Genomic DNA, 21,309 nt, shown 5'->3' on the forward strand with positions numbered 1-21,309 from the left:
TTGTAATACCTGTTGACCTCTAACCACTTCAACAGTTGGAAAATCCCTTAACATGGTAGCTTTAACCGGCTTGCTGTAAATCCTTTAATAGGGTGACTCAAAATCATTGAGTTCTTAAAATCCTCTAACAAGGTAACCTTTAATAGGGTTTAACCCTTAATCAGGTATTTTAGCCATCCCTTAACTGGGTGATCCCTAGCAGGATCGGTTCCTAATAGAACCTGTTGTAAAGTCTTTAACTAGACTAGGCTCCTAATAGAGTGGACTTCAAGAGGGTTCAAAGAACATCTTGTGGGTATTCATCCCTATCATGGTTTTTCCCAGTTGGGTTTCCACGTGAAAATTTGTGTGTTATGTGTGATGTTTTTCATGTGATGTTTTGTTATTCTCTGTCAAGCGGTAAAGCATGTTGAACCAGTAAGTCTTTACATTTCGGTTGTTGTATTACTAGTGTATGCATATGGGTGAAGTGGAAATAAGATGTTAGATTGTGTGGAAAGCCCAGATAGGTACAAACCACGATGAGATGGAACTCACAAGTTAACTATTTGCAGTAATAGATAACTGACCGGTTAAGGTCTACAAAGTGCTCTGCTAGGAGCAAATCTTGTTAGAGATCCCAAAGCTTGATTAGAAGCTCATACCCTATTAAAGGTAGTACCCTATTAAGAGTAACCTCACTAGAGGATTTAAGAATCCAAGTTAATGGATCACCCTATCAGAGGATTTATACATTTAAGCTTGTTAGAGATTACCCGATTAGAGGATTTGATTCTGTTGTAATTGTTAGAAAACAATAGGATTGGTTTGATTTGTTATAAGTAGCACGATACTTGCTTGATCAGATCCTTCTAAACAATCTCAACACTGCTATATAACATACTCTTCATCTTAACACTTATAGCTCTTCGACATGAAAATATTTCGCACTACATGCACACCAACATCATAGAATCTATATGAAATGATTCACTAAGATTCCATTAAATAGACATTCAAATTTTATGTTGGCCTAAGGAAATTATAGCACAATTTCCTAGGTGCAGTGTATCTAGTCAAGTGATCATAACTCATCACAAAAATTACCGCCAAGCAGTCGGTGCAGGTAACTCATCACAAAATCAACAAATACCGGTTGGAACAATTAATATCGGTTTGAGTTAAATAGAAAAGCATTATCCTCTAATCTTTTGTTATGATCTTCGCTTGATCTTCATCTTGATGCCAACTTACCATAACCACAGGTTGTCTCATATGCACATATCGACTGACACAAAGTACCAGTTAGGGATAACCACTAAGAATATTGGTTGATAGTGTAAACAATTGAAGTTAGACTGGTAGTCAATATAATCATATGTGTGTGTGAGAGTGTTTCATCAATGACAATATATGGTGAATACATTACAATCATCATTATGCCAACAATCTCCCCCTTTGGCATTGATGGCAACACTTAGAAAATTTTACAGTAATACCGCTAAGTGTGCATACACAACAAACAATAAAATTTACACATATATTTATGCTCCCCCTTAATGCATATATTATACAAAATTTTTAAACACACATACATATTTCTACTCCCCCTTTAACACCAATGCCAAATTGATAAAGCAAATATATATATATATATATATATATATATATATATATATATATATATATATATATATATAATGTGTATCAAAGTGTTTAGTATGTACACAAAAACTTAAATCAAAGTTCAGGCAAAAGCAATTCACATAAAAATAACATTGTAGCTCTTCTTCATCTATGACAAGGAATTTTCCCATGACTCCAACATGTTCTCAGTAAAATTTAATGTAGACATCAACTGTGAATGAAATTCTTCCATTGAGTCCAGTGTGCAGGTTTTTGGAGTTGCTAGGATAGCTTCTGCATTGGAGTAGGGTCTCTGAAGTATGTCTACTTGTGATGTGAGAAGACTTTTGAGTTCCTTGAGAGACTAGAGTCTCTTTTCCTTCTCATTATCATAGATGTCCAGCCTGTTATGTAAGTCATTTACAAATTTTCTAAAGGAAAAAATAGAAAACCTGAAGTGGGACATATGCTTTGCATATCCTTTCCAGCTCTTGCTCTATTTTTGTTTGACTTTTTGAAATGTCAGAATAAAAGAATGAAACATTAGAGGTGGAAGTAAGAAATTTTCCTCCTATTTCAATAACTTTAATCAACAAATCTTTATTGTGTGATAGAGCCATCTTTCCATTATCAATATCCTTTGCCAATTTTTCTCCATATTTCTTCTTGTGACTCTTTTCAGCATATGGTTGAGCAACATCTTCTAGTGACTTGATTTGATCAGTTTCATCTGCAACTAACTGACCAAGCTTGCTAATAGGTGTAGGTAGATGTGTTGTAGATGTTTCGGGTAGCAGACTAGATAAAATATCTACTGCCGTTTGATTTGTTTCAGCTTCAACCTTCTGCTCTTTTCGTCTCTTCTTATGTGCTCTGGATTGCATAACATTAGCAATATTCATCATTTTTGATGTGCTCATATTGTCTACATCAATAGTTCCTAAAATATTTAATGAATCATCATCATCCTCATCAATTTGCTTTTGCTTTGCTGGTTTAGAGGATATAACTTTAATGATTTCTTTCTCAGTATTCTCCTTCATTTCCTTTTCAGGGGACTCTATGGCAAATTTTTTAGTAGGCATTTACTGAGTAATTTGAATGACTGGTGGAGATTGGGGTTTCTCTAGTTGTTTAGTGACCAGTGGATTGATCACTTTTAGTTGAGTTGTCAGTTGCTCAACTAACTTGCCTTGTAAATTTGTAACTTTATGAGGCTCAATATCCGGTGTAGTAACATTTGCAAATATATCATCATTAGTCACATGAATAGTAGTGTCATCCTTGATAAGATAGACCACATGTGCTTGAATAATTTCTTCTTCATCCATTTCTGGTCTGTTATTAGTAACATTTTCTGCATTCTTGGATGATTGTACAAGTTCTTCCATCCTTTTGATATTGAAAGCTATATGATGGGTCTCAGTTTCAACAATTGACTTCTTTGCACTATGAAGCTTCAATCTTCTTGCTTTAAACATAAATCGAGCTTTGTACTTTTCTACAAGAGTGCTAATTGCATCTTTAGAAACTTCAGGAAAATATTGTACAAATACTTCATCAATAATTTCTTTCTCAATCTTTATAACTTCTTTCCATTTATTTAAAAGAATTGTATACAAAGAATTTGAAATATCCTTCTTAACATCATGAGGAAATATAATATAGTGACACAATTGAGTGATTACTTGTTGAACAACTTCTTCTTTCTCATCTACAGTGAAGGAATCAAAATATTCTTTAACATTTTCAAATCTGTTTCTCCCCAATGTCTTCATTGTCCTTTCAAAATGACTCTCAGGTTTGTACTTGGATATATCAAGAGGTATAGTTGCCTTTGGCACTTCCTTAACCTTCTTAGATACTCTGTCAGTTGTCTTTACCTTCTTTGGTTCTTCATTAAAATCCGTTCCCTCAGACTCTGGTTGCAAATTAATTTTCTGCCTCTCTTCTTTGTCTCCTTTTTAATATATACTTTAGGTTCTGATTCCTTTTTGGTTAGGATACTCCGGGTAACCCTAGTACTCTTTAGTGTTGGAGGTGCTTCATCAAATTTCTTATTCTTTCCTTTTACACTTTTAATAGAAGCAGTATTGGTTTGTGTCGGTGCATCTTGGACTATCATAATGTCCAATTTTGTCTTCTTTTTGTCTTTAGGAGATGCCAACAGGTTATTATTATATTCGACTAGTAAGTCATAATTCACCTCATAACTCATGTTTTCCATCTCTTCTTCTCTTGGCTCAATTTCTTGCATCAGGCAAAAGTAAGTGGTAACGGTAAAGATTATATCTTTTTCAAAATGTTTTACCACTTCTTTTGGTAATCTCATCCTCAAGCTCATTTTATTTTGGAACTCATTAAAATACTTATTCATGGAAGCAGGGAAAGTATTCTTTATAGCCTTAATGTTGTTCTTAATTTGTGCCGAGATCGGTGAGTCCTTTGACCATTCAATGTCTCCAATTCCCAGTAGAAAGTTCTAAAAATAAAAAAATAGTCCAACTAATAGCTAACCAAACTTGAATTTTAGACTGCTATCCTTTTTGATAGATTGCAAATTCAGAAACAGTTGTCTCCTGATAGCTTCACAGAGATCATAATTTGCAATATCAATAATCATTCTGTGAGCAGTATGAATTGTTGCTGAAGGAACACTATTGTCTACTAGAGTAAAATACTTGGTAGCCTATCACCATTGCTGCAAGTTTCACTGTAGGGTCTTTAATGTTGTTAATAGAGAAAGCACTCCTATTAGATGTAGAGCCGGTTAAGTTGAAAATAGTATCCTTCGAAATTATCCTTAACTTAGGTACTTCATTGGTTGAGAAATAACCAATTACAACCTAAATGGCTTCCTTGGTAATTGTGTGAGTTCTTTCTAAATACATGTTCTCTCCATGAACTCGACTCAAAATGATTCTGATATGTGCTTCCTCAAAATATTCAAGAAAGTAGGCAACATTATGAAAACCCTTTTCAAAAAACCCTAGCATATTTTGTTTCAATCTTTCCGTTTTTATCACAAAGTGACTTTAATTGAGTATAAATGTATAGAGATCCTAAACCTTCTATTTTGCAGTCAATATATCAAGACAAATTAGCTTTGACCATAAATCCACTCAGAACTTGTGATAATGCATTGTATGACATAATTCATTCTCCCTCTACAATTTCTATAGGCTCTAAAGTAATCATTAACCTCTCTATGGGTTTTGAAGATGATGCCATTTTAGATGAACAAGACTTCAAAGCAAAATTTTCAAGAAAATACCTTTTCCTATGCACATTGCTTTGTTTTATCGGTAGTATGCCCAAGTGAACACCAACTCAATCTTTCTGCAACCTTCAACAACTTGATTACACAAATCACAAAGAAATTTGACAAATGATAGCAAATAATCTTCCTTAGCTCAGTAAACCCTCCAAATTTATCTCTCAATTGTGTTAGGGTAAAAATAACAAAGTTAAAACTTCCTTTTATCCTTTTTACCTATTGCATTAAATGCTTTCTCGTTAGGGTTGCAAACCCTAATTTCACCACTCAAGAAGTAAACTGGTTGATAACATATCAAGGAAAAGTTATCAAAATTTTCATACCACTTATTCATCTTAAGGGGTCTAGAGGTGGATTTACCGTTTAAGTTCCCCTTAGCCATATGACAAGGCTTAGTTCACTGGTGCAGGGTTCTCTTCACTAGGTGAAGGAACAGTTTTCTCTATCGGTGAGTCATCATTATTTTTCTTCCAAGCACGGTTCATTTCCTCTCTGGTTTCTTCAACAATTACTTTTTGTTTACCTTTCAGATCTTTTGCAGATTTGACTGGTTTGCTATTTCTGTATCTACAGAATTTTGCTAAATGCCTTGATTTGTTGTAGTGATAGCAAGCCATACCGAATGATCTCCAAGGTCCAGCATTTCCTCTTCATGTTCTTCTTCTACAATTCATAACCACATGAAAAAAGTTATTATAGATGGTGCAAACAACATTTGTTACCTTTTCCATCTCAAATGGACTAAACAGGTTGTTGTAGGGTCTTTGCCAGTTCATGTTTACTCGGTTGTCAAAATTCCTCATCCTGTTGCCATTAGGTCTTGGATGCACATGCAATACAAGATTATTAGCTCCATACATTCCACAACCAAAGCAATGACCTTCAAACTTCTTAGATATGAGTCTAGCATTAAAACTTGTATTCCTGTTAGGTTTCTCTTTACAAACATTAGCAGTATGACAAGGATTATGGCAAACAAAACAAACAAATTTATAGACCTTCTTACCAGTAGGCATTCTAACCTTATGAGCAGAGTTGTTCTTAGGAATGTTTCCCTTGGTATCGGAGGTTTCACCTTTTTCAGATGTATGAAAACCAAGTCCAGAGATATCACCTTTCATCCTTTGAGACTGAATCTGCTCTTCTAGCAAGATTGAACTTTTGAAAAATTTGTCCAACTTCTAATTTGTTTCAGTGAGCTGTTTGGTGAGATCTTCATTAAGCTTAGATAGGTTCTCTCTCAGAGATGAGGCTGAGTCAAGATCTAACTACAAATTTTCCTTCTCTTCTCTTTCAGAATTCAAATACTCATGCAAGGTAGCATTTTCATGCTTTATCTTGGCAATTTCATGATCTTTTTCCTTGATAAGATCCTCAACTACTCTTCCGGCTTCCAGTTCTTGACTCATGCGAATAGTAAGACTTTCCAGTTCTCTTCTTAGGTTCATCTTCTCACCATTTATTTTTTCAACCTCCTCAACCAAACCATTAATATTGGCTTCATCTGAAGAACTATTATTAGATATCTCCAATAGTTGTTCAGTAAGCTCTCTTCTTTTATTTTCGGAAGCTTTCAGTTTAACCCTTAGGTTTTCTATCTCATTTCTACTAGCTTCTAGCTCTCTAGCCATCTCAAGGTAGCTCATATCCCCCATGGTGGTTTCAAGACTTCCTTCTAAGCGGTTAGGCTTCATAGAAGTTAGGCTCTGATACCCATTGATGGACTTGAAAAGCACTAAGAGGGGGGGTGAATCAATGACACCAAAATGAAACTACTTTAGACACTAATCGGTAGATGAACTTAACAAAACTTTTAAATGCAATGCACACAATCCAAAATGATATAATAGCACTCACAATTAGTAACACATCCACCATAACACAAATATTATATGTGGAAAACCCAGATAGGTAAAAAACACGGTGAGATGGAACTCACAAGTTAACTATCTGTAGTAATAGATAACTGACTAGTTAAGGTCTACAAAGTTCTCTGCTAGGAGAGAATCTTGTTAGATATCCCAAATCTTTATTAGAAGCTCATACCTTGTTAGGAGTACCCTCGTTGAAGGATTTAAGAATCCAAGTTAATTGATCACCCTGTCAAAGGATTTATAAATTTAAGTTTGCTAGAGATTACCCGGTTAGGGGATTTGATTCTGCTGTAATTGTTAGAAAACAACAGGATTGGTTTGATCTGTTCCGAGTAGCACAGTACTTTCTTAATTAGATCCTTCTAAACAATCTCAACACTGCTATATAACATACTCTTCATCTTAACACTTATAGCTCTTCGACATGAAAATCTTTTGCACTACATGCATACCAACATCATAGCAACTATATGAAATGATTCACTGAGATGTCATTAAATAGACATTCAAATTTCATGTCGGCCTAAGGAAACCATAGCACAATTTCCTAGGTGTAGTGTATCTAGTCAAGTGATCATAACTCATCACAAAAATTACCGCCAAGTAGTCATTGCAAGTAACTCATCACAAAATCAACAAATACCGGTTGGAACAATTAATACAAGTTGGAGTTAACTATAAAACCATTATCATCTAATCTTTTGTTATGATCTCCGCTTGATCTCCATCTTGATCTTCATTTTGATGCCGACTTATCATAACCACAGGTTGTCTCATATGCACATACCGGTTGACACAAAGTACCGGTTAGGGATAACCACTAAGAATACTGGTTGACAGTGTAAACAATTGAAGTTACACCGGTAGTGAATATAATCATATGTGTGTGAGAGAGTGTTTCATCAATGACAATGTATGGTGAATACATTACAATCATCATTATGCTAACATCCTCATATACGTATAAGAAACAAAAACATTAAATTCATTGGAAGGGGATTTTAATATCACATGCATTCTCATCTAACATCCATAGAAATGTATCCATGCTACCTTCCAATAATTAACTATATTAGTAGAAACATTATCATCATAATTACCACTAGATATAACAAATATCTCTATCTACTTTGACCAACACTTAATACTTACATAATTTGTATTTAAGTTTAGGTTTAGTATTATAATACCAACTTATCGTGTGAGGGCTAGCGAGGTATTAAAAATGAAGCTATTTAAGAGATATTACAACTAAGTTTTAAAAATTAAGCCTTTCACTACTACTATAAGAACTCAAATAAAACTTGGGAAAATGGGACTCATTAGTTTAATTTTTTAAACGAAGGGATTAATGTGGACAAAAGGGAACATTGAACTTCCAACACTTCTGATTTTCCTACTAAATTTATCTAAGTACAAGGGATGTTTGCTCCATGATGGCCTTCTTTTTGGTCTTAATGAAAATAAGAGAGTATAAAATTTCTAGCTAGGGGCTCTACATGAAATGAAGACAATCGTCCAAATCAATTTTTTAAATTTGATTTTACTAGGATGATTGTAGACACAATTAATTTCTAGCTAAAACATTTTAGCTATCAACAAATTTTAAGTATTATTCTTTTCTTCTTCATTTGATGTTGCATCAAAGTGCTCATTTCTCCTAATTAGATACACACCTCTCAATTATGGATGAATAATCCAATACTCAAAAAATCATACTTCCATCTACTTGGACACATGTGGTATTCAAACATTTGTATTATTATGAGTTTGTAGAGAACAACTTTTCTTTTTCCTTGTATACATAAGTTTTAATGAGCACATTTCTAGGCTCAATGAGAAACAAAATGTGTTGATGATTAATAATAAGATCCCATGATGTGATTAGCTCTTTAAGGAACACTACATAATGGTACAAATCCATGAATTCAAAGACAATCCCTTTAGACTCCCCAAAGTTCTAATACATTGATTCATAGATATAAAATTTTGTCAACAACTCGATGTTATAGATTTTGATTTGGACCCAAAAGAAAGAAAATTTCTTATGAAAAATCCCCTTCAAATTTGCAAAGGTATCAATCAACAAGAGAGTTGTTGAATACCTCATGAGGATGAAGTTTGTAGAGGACACAATTAGAGGTAATTAAATATTTCTTGTCATATGATTTGTATAGATTCATGCAAATTTGGGTTGATAGATTGAAAACTAAGGTAGTGTTTGTGCACCAAATTCAGCCAACCATCAAAACAAAGTGGTCTCCTACCAATTGTTCTCAATAATTTTATATTGAAATACATGTACTCCTTCCAAAACAACTCTATCCTTGGGAGGATTTTAAGACCATTGTGCATGTTTAGGGTTTATTTATGATCCATCAAAGATCATGATGATTAGCCACTACAAGGCTCAAGGAGAGAGAATGAAATGAAGATAAGATAAAAGCAATTTAGAAGTATAGACAAGAAATTGTAAAATAAAAAAGAACATATGAGCATATTCCAATCGATAACACTTGGGAGACACTTTTAGGTAAGGAACATTCCTCACTCAATTTGGGGTTTAAGAGTTTGAGAAGAAGACTATAAATATATTAAAGGTGCATCCATAGCTAATAATAGTGGAGATTAAGTGATATAAGTTCCCATGTAGATTTGGTTATATCCCTTACATCAAATGGAAGCACAAATTCCAAAAAACTCCACTCATTTGGCTCAAATAGTTTCAACATCTAGGAGCCTTAGAGTAGAATTATAATTATCCCATCAAGCCACTCAAGAAACACTATAGTATGAGTTGGAGAAATTTCATAAAATTATAGATTAGGATCATCCTTTCACACATCGATAAAAATCATAGGTAGTGGTCACAATTGGAACATAGGTAAAATCACCTCTAACTTTATCCTCTACAATTGGAACATTGTGGAATCACCTATAGAACAACTAGTAGAGAGTAATTATGTGGGAGAACATGAAACAAAGAGTGAAATTTAATAATGAATTTTGGATCAAAAGGAGAACAAGAGGGCAAGATAATACTACCAAAAAGACTTGTCATGATGGTTGTGATCTTAACATTTGCATAGGAAAGTACTGCTACTCCTCTTATCTCTTCTCATTTTCTTTTAATTTTATGCACATACTCACTCCCACATTGCAATTTACATCTACGACCTCTCCCATGTCTACACCTTTTTGTGGAAAATCCAACATATTTAGTGCAATGCTTCCGTTTGGCATCGCCTCCTTTGTTGCTCGCACCAATATTTTTTAATTTTACACGAACCTATTCAACACCTAGCACAACTTTTTTGCTTGGAACAAACACCCATCTCACTCCTAATCATACTAAAATCCTTCCATCTTTCTCCCCACTAACATTCATGGTATGTTCCCCTTTTCTTCCCAAAGTTGTATTAACTCCTATCTAGGAGAGAGTCACCTTTTTGTTTGGTGTCTCATAAGGTACTTATTTCGTAGTTTTTCATTGAATCACCTATATACTTGCACAAAAAAATAATCACTATGTGACAATCCTATTGACACAAAATTTTGCACCTTTGTTGAGCTATCAACTCAACAACCTTGAAGTGTGAGACCTTACTCAATAGGGTGGAATCTTCAGAGAAGGCCAACTTCCTTTTAAATCTAGGTGCAAGTGTTGAACCAACCCAACACTTCCAAGTCCTACTTCTAAACTTATCCTAATAGCTTGTAGAGAAAATAGGAGAGAAAATGCAAAATGAAAGGAGATGATGCACCAAAATAGAGTTTTGTTTCTTCCTTCCTATGACTGCACATGGCATCAATAAAAGACACCAAAAAATATACAAATCTCTATCATAATTAGTCTCCTAAGACACATATAAAGGTTAGGACATATATAATGTTGGATGAAAAGAGAAACATTCACAAAGAAACATTCATGAGCATATTTAACAAAACATACAATCTAGAAATAGAGAAAAGAATGCTTTCAAACAAAAGATAAGATAATTCACACAATTTGTTTGAACTAGAGAAGAGGTAAGACAATGAATTTTATTGATGCAGAGGCAAGACAACATTTACAATTACAAAACATGAATCTCTATCAAATAAAAATATTACTCCTTAAATATGCTACACAGTTGCCTTTATAGGTTAGAAATAATTGAGATATTACAATTTTTTCATAAACCCTAACCTAGTTGGGGTTGCTATAGAGACAGTCCAAAAATAGATCAGATCAACAATCTGATCTTGGCGTGCAAATCTTGGACATTAGGAAGTGAATGACAACTCAATGATTGCCTTTGCAATCAAGAAGAATGAGCCCATGTAGGCTAATTGACTTTGGAGGTCTACAATGACGCATTCAACAAGGATCGAGGCCCCTTGCAATGATGAAGAAGTATGGTGCACTTATGTTGGTTTTGTAGGGTAGAACAATGAGTAATGGTGTCGTCCTACATGTCGAGTCTAGAGAGGAGGTTGTTGGAGTAGCTATGCGTTCAATTCTCCTTTTCTACATATAGTCCACTTGGTAGCTATTGGAATATAAATGCAATTAGTCTAATAAAGATGCCCATACATGGTCATTGATCATCTAGATCATTGGCCTCCTATTGTCCCGTAAGGAAGAATGAGACCTAAACCTTGAAGATAACTTCAATAGGGGGTCAGTGGGGTCATAAAATGATAGCAAATCCTATATGGTCAAGATGAAAACTACAACTCCTATGTGTATATGCATAAGTTCATTATATGACCCATCCAATAGGTGTTGATAATAGCCCACAGATAGTGGTTTTTGATGACTTATGCCCCCTAAAGACTATACATTGCATATATTAGGATTGAATCTAGCTCAAGGACAACCTAGAGACCAAGTTTATACTCATGGAAGAAATATATAACTCTATGACCATAGAATAATCAAAGAAGAATAAAAATTTAAAAGAGAGAACTAAATCTAAGGACAACAAAAATAATAATGATGTGATAGTTGCATGCTAAAGTCAAATCATGAGACCTTGAGTTATAAAGAGTGAACACAAAAATCCAAAATATTGTTTTGTTAGATGTGTTAGGGATCCCATAGATACTGAGAGGGGGGGGGGGGGGGTGAATCAGTATCTAACTGGTATATAGTTTTTCTTAATTTAAAACATGCAGAACATAATATAACAGAGTGCCGGTATGCAAGAAATAATGCAATAAACAGAATTAAGAACATCCACATGAAGAGCACACCATAACACAAGATTTTAACGAGGAAACCCGGTGTGGGAAAAACCTCGATGGGATTTGTGACCCACAATATTCACTCATTGGCCAATAAGAGAATATTACTTACAATAGGGGCCTGCACATGCAGGGAGGCCAACTGCCTAGAGCTCACTGCTCAATGGGAAGTCTCACTGACTTACAATAAGGATTATACTAATCCAATAACTTGTACTACTTTACAATAGCATCTTCAATGCCAGATTCAGTACCGGTTCCTGCTCTATTCTTTACATATACCCCTTAACCTATATTTCGCATAATAGGTTTTCCTAATATTTTCCTTAATGCTTCTACTCATTATTATTTCAAATGTCTACAGTGACCTCTTTAATATATAAGAGTCATTTTACAATTTTCCAAGTCGGCTTACAATAATAAACAAAATATAATATAACAAAATCCTATCAGCCTCTGTGCTGGTATACTTCCTTTCTTCTGTGTTGGTGCCGGTGTCCTGAGTGCTAGTGTAGAGTGTGATCTGCTGATGCCGATATAATGCCTTTGTTGGTGCCATAAGATTGCAAGGTTTCCATCAATGACAAAACCTTCAATAACATACAATGTCTCATTGGAGTGTGCATATGCCAACAAGATGATGATTTAAAAATAAAACAAGCCAAACTAGTTGCCCAATACTCCAAGCTAGAAAAGTTTGATTTGGTTATTAAGGGGTATAGACACATCCTCCAAAAAGTAGAAGAGAGAAAAAATAATAAAGTAATAGAAGCTATTCAATATCATTCTTAGCTTAAAAAACCCAATGGACTCAATACAGTCAACAAATTTTGACTTCTTAGCAAAAGATAAATTATTCCAATAACTACAAATAGAGTTAAATGCTTCTATCTATGCACCTAGGATAATCTTGATTGTTAAATATATTTATGTTTCTTCATGGGTAATAATAGTAGTGAACACAATCGAGCGCAAATATTCTTTTAAATTTACAAGTAAAAACTAAGATACATCAAACTTTGCTATAACTCTCCTAAATTATCATTGGCTTAAGCCTTGGTTGAGAAATTAAATATAGACTAATATATGAGATTCTCCTTTCTATAGGAGTTGAAAATTGAAGAGCTCTAGTATGAAAGTTAATGAGCTACTAAGTTGTAACAAACCCACTCTAAAGTGTAAAATCCAATTAACTACTTTAGAGTAGGTTATAAAAGAAGTGAGAGGAAATATTGTCTCTTTGGTCCAATAAGGGACCCCCTCTTTACTCCAGGATGATAATAGTGTTTTAGAAGAATAAGAATTCAAAGGAATTCTTTTAGGGAAACAAACATATTGGAAATCTTTTCGAGGTTAGGTATAGACATTGTGCATTGTTAAGATAGAATCAATTCTCTATTGGCAACAATGCAACAAATTGAGAGGGGGGTGAATCAGTTTGCCCACAAACTTTTGCAACTTAAACCAAAACAAATTTGATAATGAACAGTTAAAGCATGAAACAACACTACATCAATAACACATAGCACCAAGATTTTTGATGTGAAAAACCCGATTAAAGGAAAAACCATGGTGGGGACACACCCATAATGAGATAATACCCTGTTCGAAGTAAGTGAAATATTACAATGGGGAATGCACATGTATTCATGCACACAACCTAGAGCTCACTACTCAAATTACAAAACCCAAAGGGCTACAACCCTTAGGGAAATCTCAACAAGTTACAGGAAGTCTCACTGACTTACAAAAGCATTTGAATTACATCCGAAGAATCATAAACTGATGATATAACATCTCCACATGCGTGAGTACAGTTCGAGTTAAGCTCATTGTCTGATCTTCTCTGCAACACACTTCACACAACATCACTGCTATTGAATGATTAATACATTATTCCCTCATAGCATGATCCCTTTCAATGATTATTACATATATTTATACAAGACATCAACCTCTATTTCAAGGTCGGCTCACCACACACTGCATATAACAAAAATATAATCACACGCTACAATTATGCATGCAAACCAAAACCATGTCAGCTAAGATATAGTCTAGACCTAAACAACCATCGTACACATGAAACACCTCCAAGAATTACGCCTCGATCATCTACAACACGCTTCACCAACATGAATGCCACATAACATGAAGAACATCATTGAACACGAAAAATATTCAATAACATGCACAACGATCAATGCAAGCCACCAATACGTATAGCACACAATCTAGAAGTATCCATAAGCAGCTTGAATTGCACTGCAACAACTTGCATTACTAGAAACATCAACAACATTATATTGAACATCAAGAACACTCACAAAACTGACTATCAACCTAAAATATTTGCTTGTAGATTTCCAAGTCATGAGCCACCCAATTTAAAGATACACATCAATGTCCAAAACACATCCCACACATCTGCAACCAAAGGTTTTACAATTCCAAAACAACACACACAGATTTATCAAACTCTGCTAATACTAAACAACTAAAATACCAATTGCAATTTTGGATCTCATAACTTGATCAAATATCCATGCAGATCTCTGAAAATTCTCCTAAATCAACTAGAGATACTTATCACAAAACCCATTAATTTGCATTAGCTCATCTACAACATACATGTTCAACCAACTCACTGAATCTAATTGCAACACTAAAACACATAGAGAACAAATCATTCAACAATCTCCCCATATATGTTAATATAAATGTTGACATCAATGACAACATATTAGCCAATCTATAACAATTTCCCCCTTTGGCATTGATGGCAATATATGAATGTGAAAAATAATCAATGCAAAAGATCAACTCCCCCTTTGATAAACAACTTAAATCATTAACCTTTGAATCTCTACCCAATATGCTTTAGGGTTTTTCACATGCTTCTCTCCCCCTTTGATATCAATGACAAAGATGCAATCACGAATCTCTCCCCCTTTGAACTAGCTTACAAATTTGAACATCTAAACCACAACACTGACAATCATTTCCTCCAAATATAATGTCATCATCAAAAACTTTAACAATCAAAATGTTATCCTAATCAATCTTGAAATAGAAATTACTGTCAACGGTACCTTTATTGAATCCAAGCTTCATCAATTACTTATCCAATCTAGCATACTAGACTCTAGGGGCTTGCTTCAATCCATACAATACTTTCTTCAACTGGCAAACCATATGATTTTCATTTGTCAACTGAAATCCATCAGGTTTCTCTATGTAGATTTCTTCTTCCAGCTCACCATTAAAAAAGGTTGACTTGACATCCATTTGATAAACCTTGAAATCTTTATGAGCAGCATAAATAATAAATAGTCTAACAACTTCAATTCTAGCTACCAGAGCAAAAGTCTCCTCATAATCAATACCTTCCATCTATAAAAAAACTTTACAAATAAGTCTAACTTTACAAATAAGTCTAGCTTTATTACTAACAACTTCAACCTATTCATTCAACTTATTCCTGAATACCCATTTAGTTCCAATCACATTTTTATCCTTAGGTCTATGAACAAGAATCTATGTATTATTATTTTCAATCTAATTTGGTTTTTCTTCCATTGCTTTAACTCAATTTTCATCTTTATAGGCTTAATCAACATTTTTAGGTTCAATCTCAAGAACACTCACAAAACTGACTCTCAACCTGAAAGATTTGCTTATAGATTTCCAAAACACATGCCACACATCCGCAACCAAAGGTATTACAATTCTGGAGCAACACACAAATTTATCAAACTCTACTAATACTGAACAACTGAAATACCAATCACAATTATGGAACTCATAACTTGATCAAATCTCCATGCAGACCTCTGAAACTTTTGTTGAATCAACTAGAGATACTTATCACAAAACCCATTAATCTGCATCAGCTCATTTGCAACATACAGGCTAAAACAACTCAATTAACCTAACTGCAACACTGAAACACATAGATAACAAATCATCCAACAATCTCCCCATATATGTTGACAACAATGACAACATATCAACCAATATCTAACATTCTCTACCCCTTCTCAGTTGAAATTCCAAATCAAGGTTCTAGTACAAAATTAGAATAACGTATCTGATAAAGAGATAATCAATGTAGACAAATATTTTGAAGCCTTGAAAACAAAGGGGTATTCTACAAATGTCAAGTGGGCACTATTGTAGGTTACCCTTGAGCTGCTATAAGTTTTCTTCTCATTTTTTATTAAAATTTTTGAGTTTTGAATTGACTCCAAAACCTAGAAGGTTATCTAGATTCTTCTTTGTGAAAAATATCTTCTCTAAGATTGTTAGAATTGTAGAGAATTTCACTACATTCACTCTTTAAGTAGGATTATGTTTTTAAAGTATCTCCGTAATTACCATGTTTTCTAATATTATTCAACAATTTTAGATATTTGGTATTTTCACCTTCTAGTATAGTGTTTTCAAAAGTATGGGTTTCTTGAATCCTACATTCTCAAATTTTATTTCAGCCATTTCAAAGCCAATCATTTTTATAATTGTCAATAGAAGATATAGATCAATAAACAACACATTTTAAATCTTATTATTCTGACAACATTGAAACCTTGCATAGTTGGTTGTTTTCAAATAAATAGATTTAAATTGTTTAGAATAATGCACTTAAAAAAAATCCACAACTACCCGTTCATGGGTTCCGTAGGGTTAATCCTGTGAATCTCCCTATGAATGGGGAGATGGTGAAATGGTCAAACCAGAGAAAGGGTGGGTGAAAATAAATTTTGTTGGGGAATCAAAAGGTAATCCAGGGATTTCAGGGGTGGGATGTGTGGCTTGTGATTATGAAGGGAAGATCTTTTGTACATGTGCAAGAAGGCTATGAGATGCTACTAATAATGAGGCGGAGGCTCAAGCGGCCTTACTAGTAGTTGAACTGGCAACAAATATGAAGGTGACAAAGGTACACTTGGAAGGTGATTCCTAAATTGTAGTTCAGACCTTGATTAAAGGCAACACCGTGTTGGAAATTGAATAAATATGTACATAATATAAGTGAAAATTTGAAATCTTTCCAAAATTATTGCATCTCACATGTGAAAAGAGAAGGAAATGTTATTGTGGATGGGTTGTCGAATGATGCATGTGAGATTCTACTAGGGGAAAGGAGGTGGCATGACTACAAAAAAGAAATAGTTAGTTGGAGTTGTAATGCCCTGCTAGGAACCCCAAAGGAAAAACCACACAACTAGCAACTAAGGGTGAAATAATATTTTTTCAAAGTATAAATCATATTAAGTGCTTTAATTACTACATTGCACATTAATTATGCAAACAAAAGACTAACACAAGAATTCCTAAAGGGTTACCAACGAAGAATTATACGACAGGTTAAATTCCAAATTAAAGATTAATCCAATTAACCATCAATTACTTATAGAACAAAATAAACCATATTCACATAACAGATTTCATCATTGAAAGATTTAAAGTATTACAATATAAATTACTCTTCAAGAAAGCATTTGCACAAAGTATATAATAACATCCATTAACTTAAGATTACATTATTCATCAAATACATGGCTTCCAATAATACATATAAAATTTACATCATTACCAATTACGAGGTTATATAAATCCATTGATACAAATGACCACATAGGTCTCAAAAGTGCAATAATCTCCAACATGAGATGATACATGAACCACAAGAATATCTGCTAAGCAGATCCTTGCATGAAGACATGAACATAAACATCCGATGGGAAGTGGCACTACCGCCTGACCATGTGATCCCAAAACGAAATCACCCCACTGTGCTAGGAGATAGCAGAAGACCCTCAAGCAAGCATAAGAAAAACATGGACGACAATACAAGTGTGACTCCACAATAATTCAGGTGAACTCAACATCACAATACACTAGTGACCCTAAAAAGAGTGTCATCGCATAGCTTATGATGGTTACCCTGGGTACGCCTCCATAGGTTCCGACCCCCAACCTGGGTTATCCTAGTAACCTTTCCCAAACCCTTGGTTCCATCTAAGTCTCATGCAAACCCTACCGACCCTTCGTGAAGACAAGGTGGTCGGTTTTCCATTCTAGGTCTTCCCACTACATCTTGACCCTATTCGAGCACTCAACCATGCGTGGGGTACAATATCTTATTTAATGTTAAGAACTACCCACCCCCTAATCAATTATTAGGTTATAACTTATTATCCCACTTTCGCGGGGTTATCTAGCCAACCACTTCAGGTGCAGCCCCCACTCGAAATCCACTCTCCCATAGCACACCATATGAACATGGTCACTCTACAAGGACCCTGTGGTGAAACAAACATCCATAACACCACTACAAAAAATACAGGTGACCAAAAACATACTCTTACTAACCCTTGGTAACCATCAGGAATAAGCACAATATGGTTAAAACAACAAGGTCATAAATACAACACTTGATCAAGAGGTACAATGAACACCACAACAAGACGACTAAACATTGACAATAATTTGCAACAAAATAAGCCACTTGCAAGAAATTTCAAATTCACTAAGACCATACTCAAACAATCATTTGAAATTAATAAAATCATATACATTTGCAATTCGACATTAAAATTTAATAAAACACAACCATATTGATTAAGAGAAAATCAAGTCATCATTAATCTAATAAGACTAGAAATCTAACTAAGCAAATAGAGGAGATTTAATCAATCTCTTCATTTCTTCCACACACACGGAATATCATGGATTTACAAAAAGAGGGCAAATTGACAAAATTTTGCTAGCATAACCCCCTGATTTTAACAAATAAAAACTTACAAACATACATAATATCAAATAGAGAGAATTAACAAAACTAAATTTTGCACAAACTTGAAAGCACGCAGGCAACTAGATTTTGGACAATCTCTTCAACAAATACATATTGATTTGGGAATTGATTAAATTCAAGAGCAAATTACTCTATTTCCAAACCAAACTTTCAATCTAGAGTTTCCAATAAGATTTAACAATTTCCAAGCACACAGACAAGAAGAATCTCAAAACATTAAAAAAAAAATTTACAACAAAAGAAAGAGTAAAATCTACCCAACCTAAAAAACAATCGAGGAGGAAAATTGTAGAAGAGCTTCAATCCTGCACACCAAATCCACAATGTAGATTTCTACTCCCAAATTTTGGCTTTCAAAAATTCCTCTTTCACTTCTCGTGAACTCACAAGTAATATAGGAAAAATATTTTTAACCTAAACTTTTAGGTTAAAAGTTTTCCTCAACCAATAGGAATATAATATATAAAAAGTAAAAAATCTAATTTTCCCCTTTTTTATGACACAATTCTTTTAATCAATAATAAAAATCTAAAAGCTAACAATAAAGTCAATGGGTATTACTTTTTATTTATTTTCTTTTCCCCATATGAATTTAACTCAACATTTACACTAAAATTCTAATAGCATAGCATTTAACAATATAACATGCAATTTAACAACTCCAGTTATTTATTTACTATCTCCACCACTCCCATCGGACAAATAAGGCATGCTCAGACCTATGAAACTAGGTGGAGACGATACCTCGTACCTACCTGGTACTTGTACCTGCAATATCCTGTATCAACGAACCACACATGCAAATCGACATATATATAAAAGAAGACACAACATGCACATCGATGAAGGAGAATCATGGCTTTCCCTGTCTCACCGAAGTGAGTGATGAAAAATCATCCCCTTGCACCCCATACACTTGTAAACATGAAACATATATATAACGCATCGCACATATAAAATAAATGTGTCAGTCCATGACAGTAATCCATAAAATCACATTTATCATTAATAAGCAAATACTGCATGAAAGCATACACTACGAATCGAATTAAAGCATGTAATAATATTGCATAAAGTCTGAATAAAATATAACAATAATGTATCCACTGAATAGTCAACCGAAATCAAACATGAGTCTACAAAGTTTGATCCATAAGGGGTACTATATTCTACCCCCCAAAACTAGGCTTACTCCTAGAAGCCTAAAACAAATAAGAATAAAGCTCTCATCTTTGCTGCATCCTCCCATGTCGCCGAGGTCTCATTATTTGGGTCACATAGGACCCTTACTCGGTAGATGGTACAATCCATGAGGGTCAAATCACGATGTTGAAAAATGCGCATGGGCTACATGGAAAGTTTGTCCTTGACCTGCAAAGCGTTCCAATCAAGAACATGAGTCACGTTAGGATGATAAGGTCGAAGAACAAAAACATGAAATACATCGTGGATGCGGGATAGGCTCAGCAGCAAGGCATGATAGTAGGCGACAACTCCTATCCTTTCAAGGATCTCAAAAGGGCTAACAAAATGAGGTGCCAACTTAGAACCCTTTCCATAATGGACCAGACTCTTCCGCGAACACACTCGCACACTACGAATCAAATTAAAGCATGTAATAACATCACATAAAGTTTGAATAAAATATAACAATAATTTATCCACTGAACAGTCAACTGAAGTCAAACATGAGTCTAAAAAGTTTGATCGAGAAGGGGTACTACATTCTCCCCCCAAAACTAGGCTTACCCTTAGAAGACTAAAAATGATAAGAATAAAACTCTCTCATCTTCGCTGCATCCTCCCATGTCGCCGAGGTCTCATCATTTGGGTCCCATAGGACCCTTGCTTGGTCGATGGTACGACCCCTGAGGGTCAAATCCCGACGCTGAAGAATGCACACGGGCTCCATGGCAAGTTGCTCATCCTCGACCTACAAAGTGTTCCAATCAAGAACATGAGTCACATCAGGATGATAAGGTCGAAGAACAGAAACATGAAAGACATCGTGGATGTGGGATAGGCTCAGCGGCAAGGCAAGACAGTAGGCAAAAGTAACTATCCTCTGAAGGATCTTAAAAGAGCCAACAAAACAAGGCGCCAACTTAGAACCCTTTCCATAACAGATCAGACTCTTCTGCGGATGCACTCTCACACTACGAATCAAATCAAAGCATGTAATAACATCGCATAAAGTCCGAATAAAATATAACAATAATGTATGGGTATGTGCAGGATTATGGTGTGCCAAAACAGGCCCTTAAGTGGCAATGAAATTTCAGAAAAATTAGAGTTATGCAACTTGACATGAAAATTTGAATAAGTTGTGAACATTATTTTTAAAATATGTAAGAAGAGAATATATAGAAAATTGAATATAGTTTCTAAGCTACTAGTTGTTTTTTGGAAAAAAAAAATCCTATTTGATGAAAATTTCAAATTTCAATGTAGTGGTACTAAAATTTCAGGAAAAAAATAAGAAGTAGACGTATGTCTAACCACCC

At 34.4% G+C, this 21,309-nt stretch overlaps 1 protein-coding gene across 1 annotated transcript in view; it reads right to left on the reverse strand.

Annotated features, from left to right (window-relative positions):
- The window catches only part of LOC131874907 (RNA polymerase II degradation factor 1-like), a 43,896-nt gene extending 40,513 nt beyond the window's left edge, over positions 1-3,383 (reverse strand). Inside the window, exons 1-3 of the mRNA XM_059218855.1 lie at positions 3,294-3,383; positions 2,798-3,185; positions 2,405-2,665 (exon numbers count right to left, since the gene is read on the reverse strand). Of these exons, the coding sequence (XP_059074838.1) occupies positions 2,405-2,665; positions 2,798-3,185; positions 3,294-3,383 (739 nt within the window). The remainder of the gene's footprint in view (positions 1-2,404; positions 2,666-2,797; positions 3,186-3,293) is intronic.
- Positions 3,384-21,309: the final 17,926 nt, after the last annotated feature.

Source organism: Cryptomeria japonica, chromosome 4, assembly GCF_030272615.1.
Source record: "Cryptomeria japonica chromosome 4, Sugi_1.0, whole genome shotgun sequence".
NCBI lineage: Eukaryota > Viridiplantae > Streptophyta > Pinopsida > Cupressales > Cupressaceae > Cryptomeria > Cryptomeria japonica.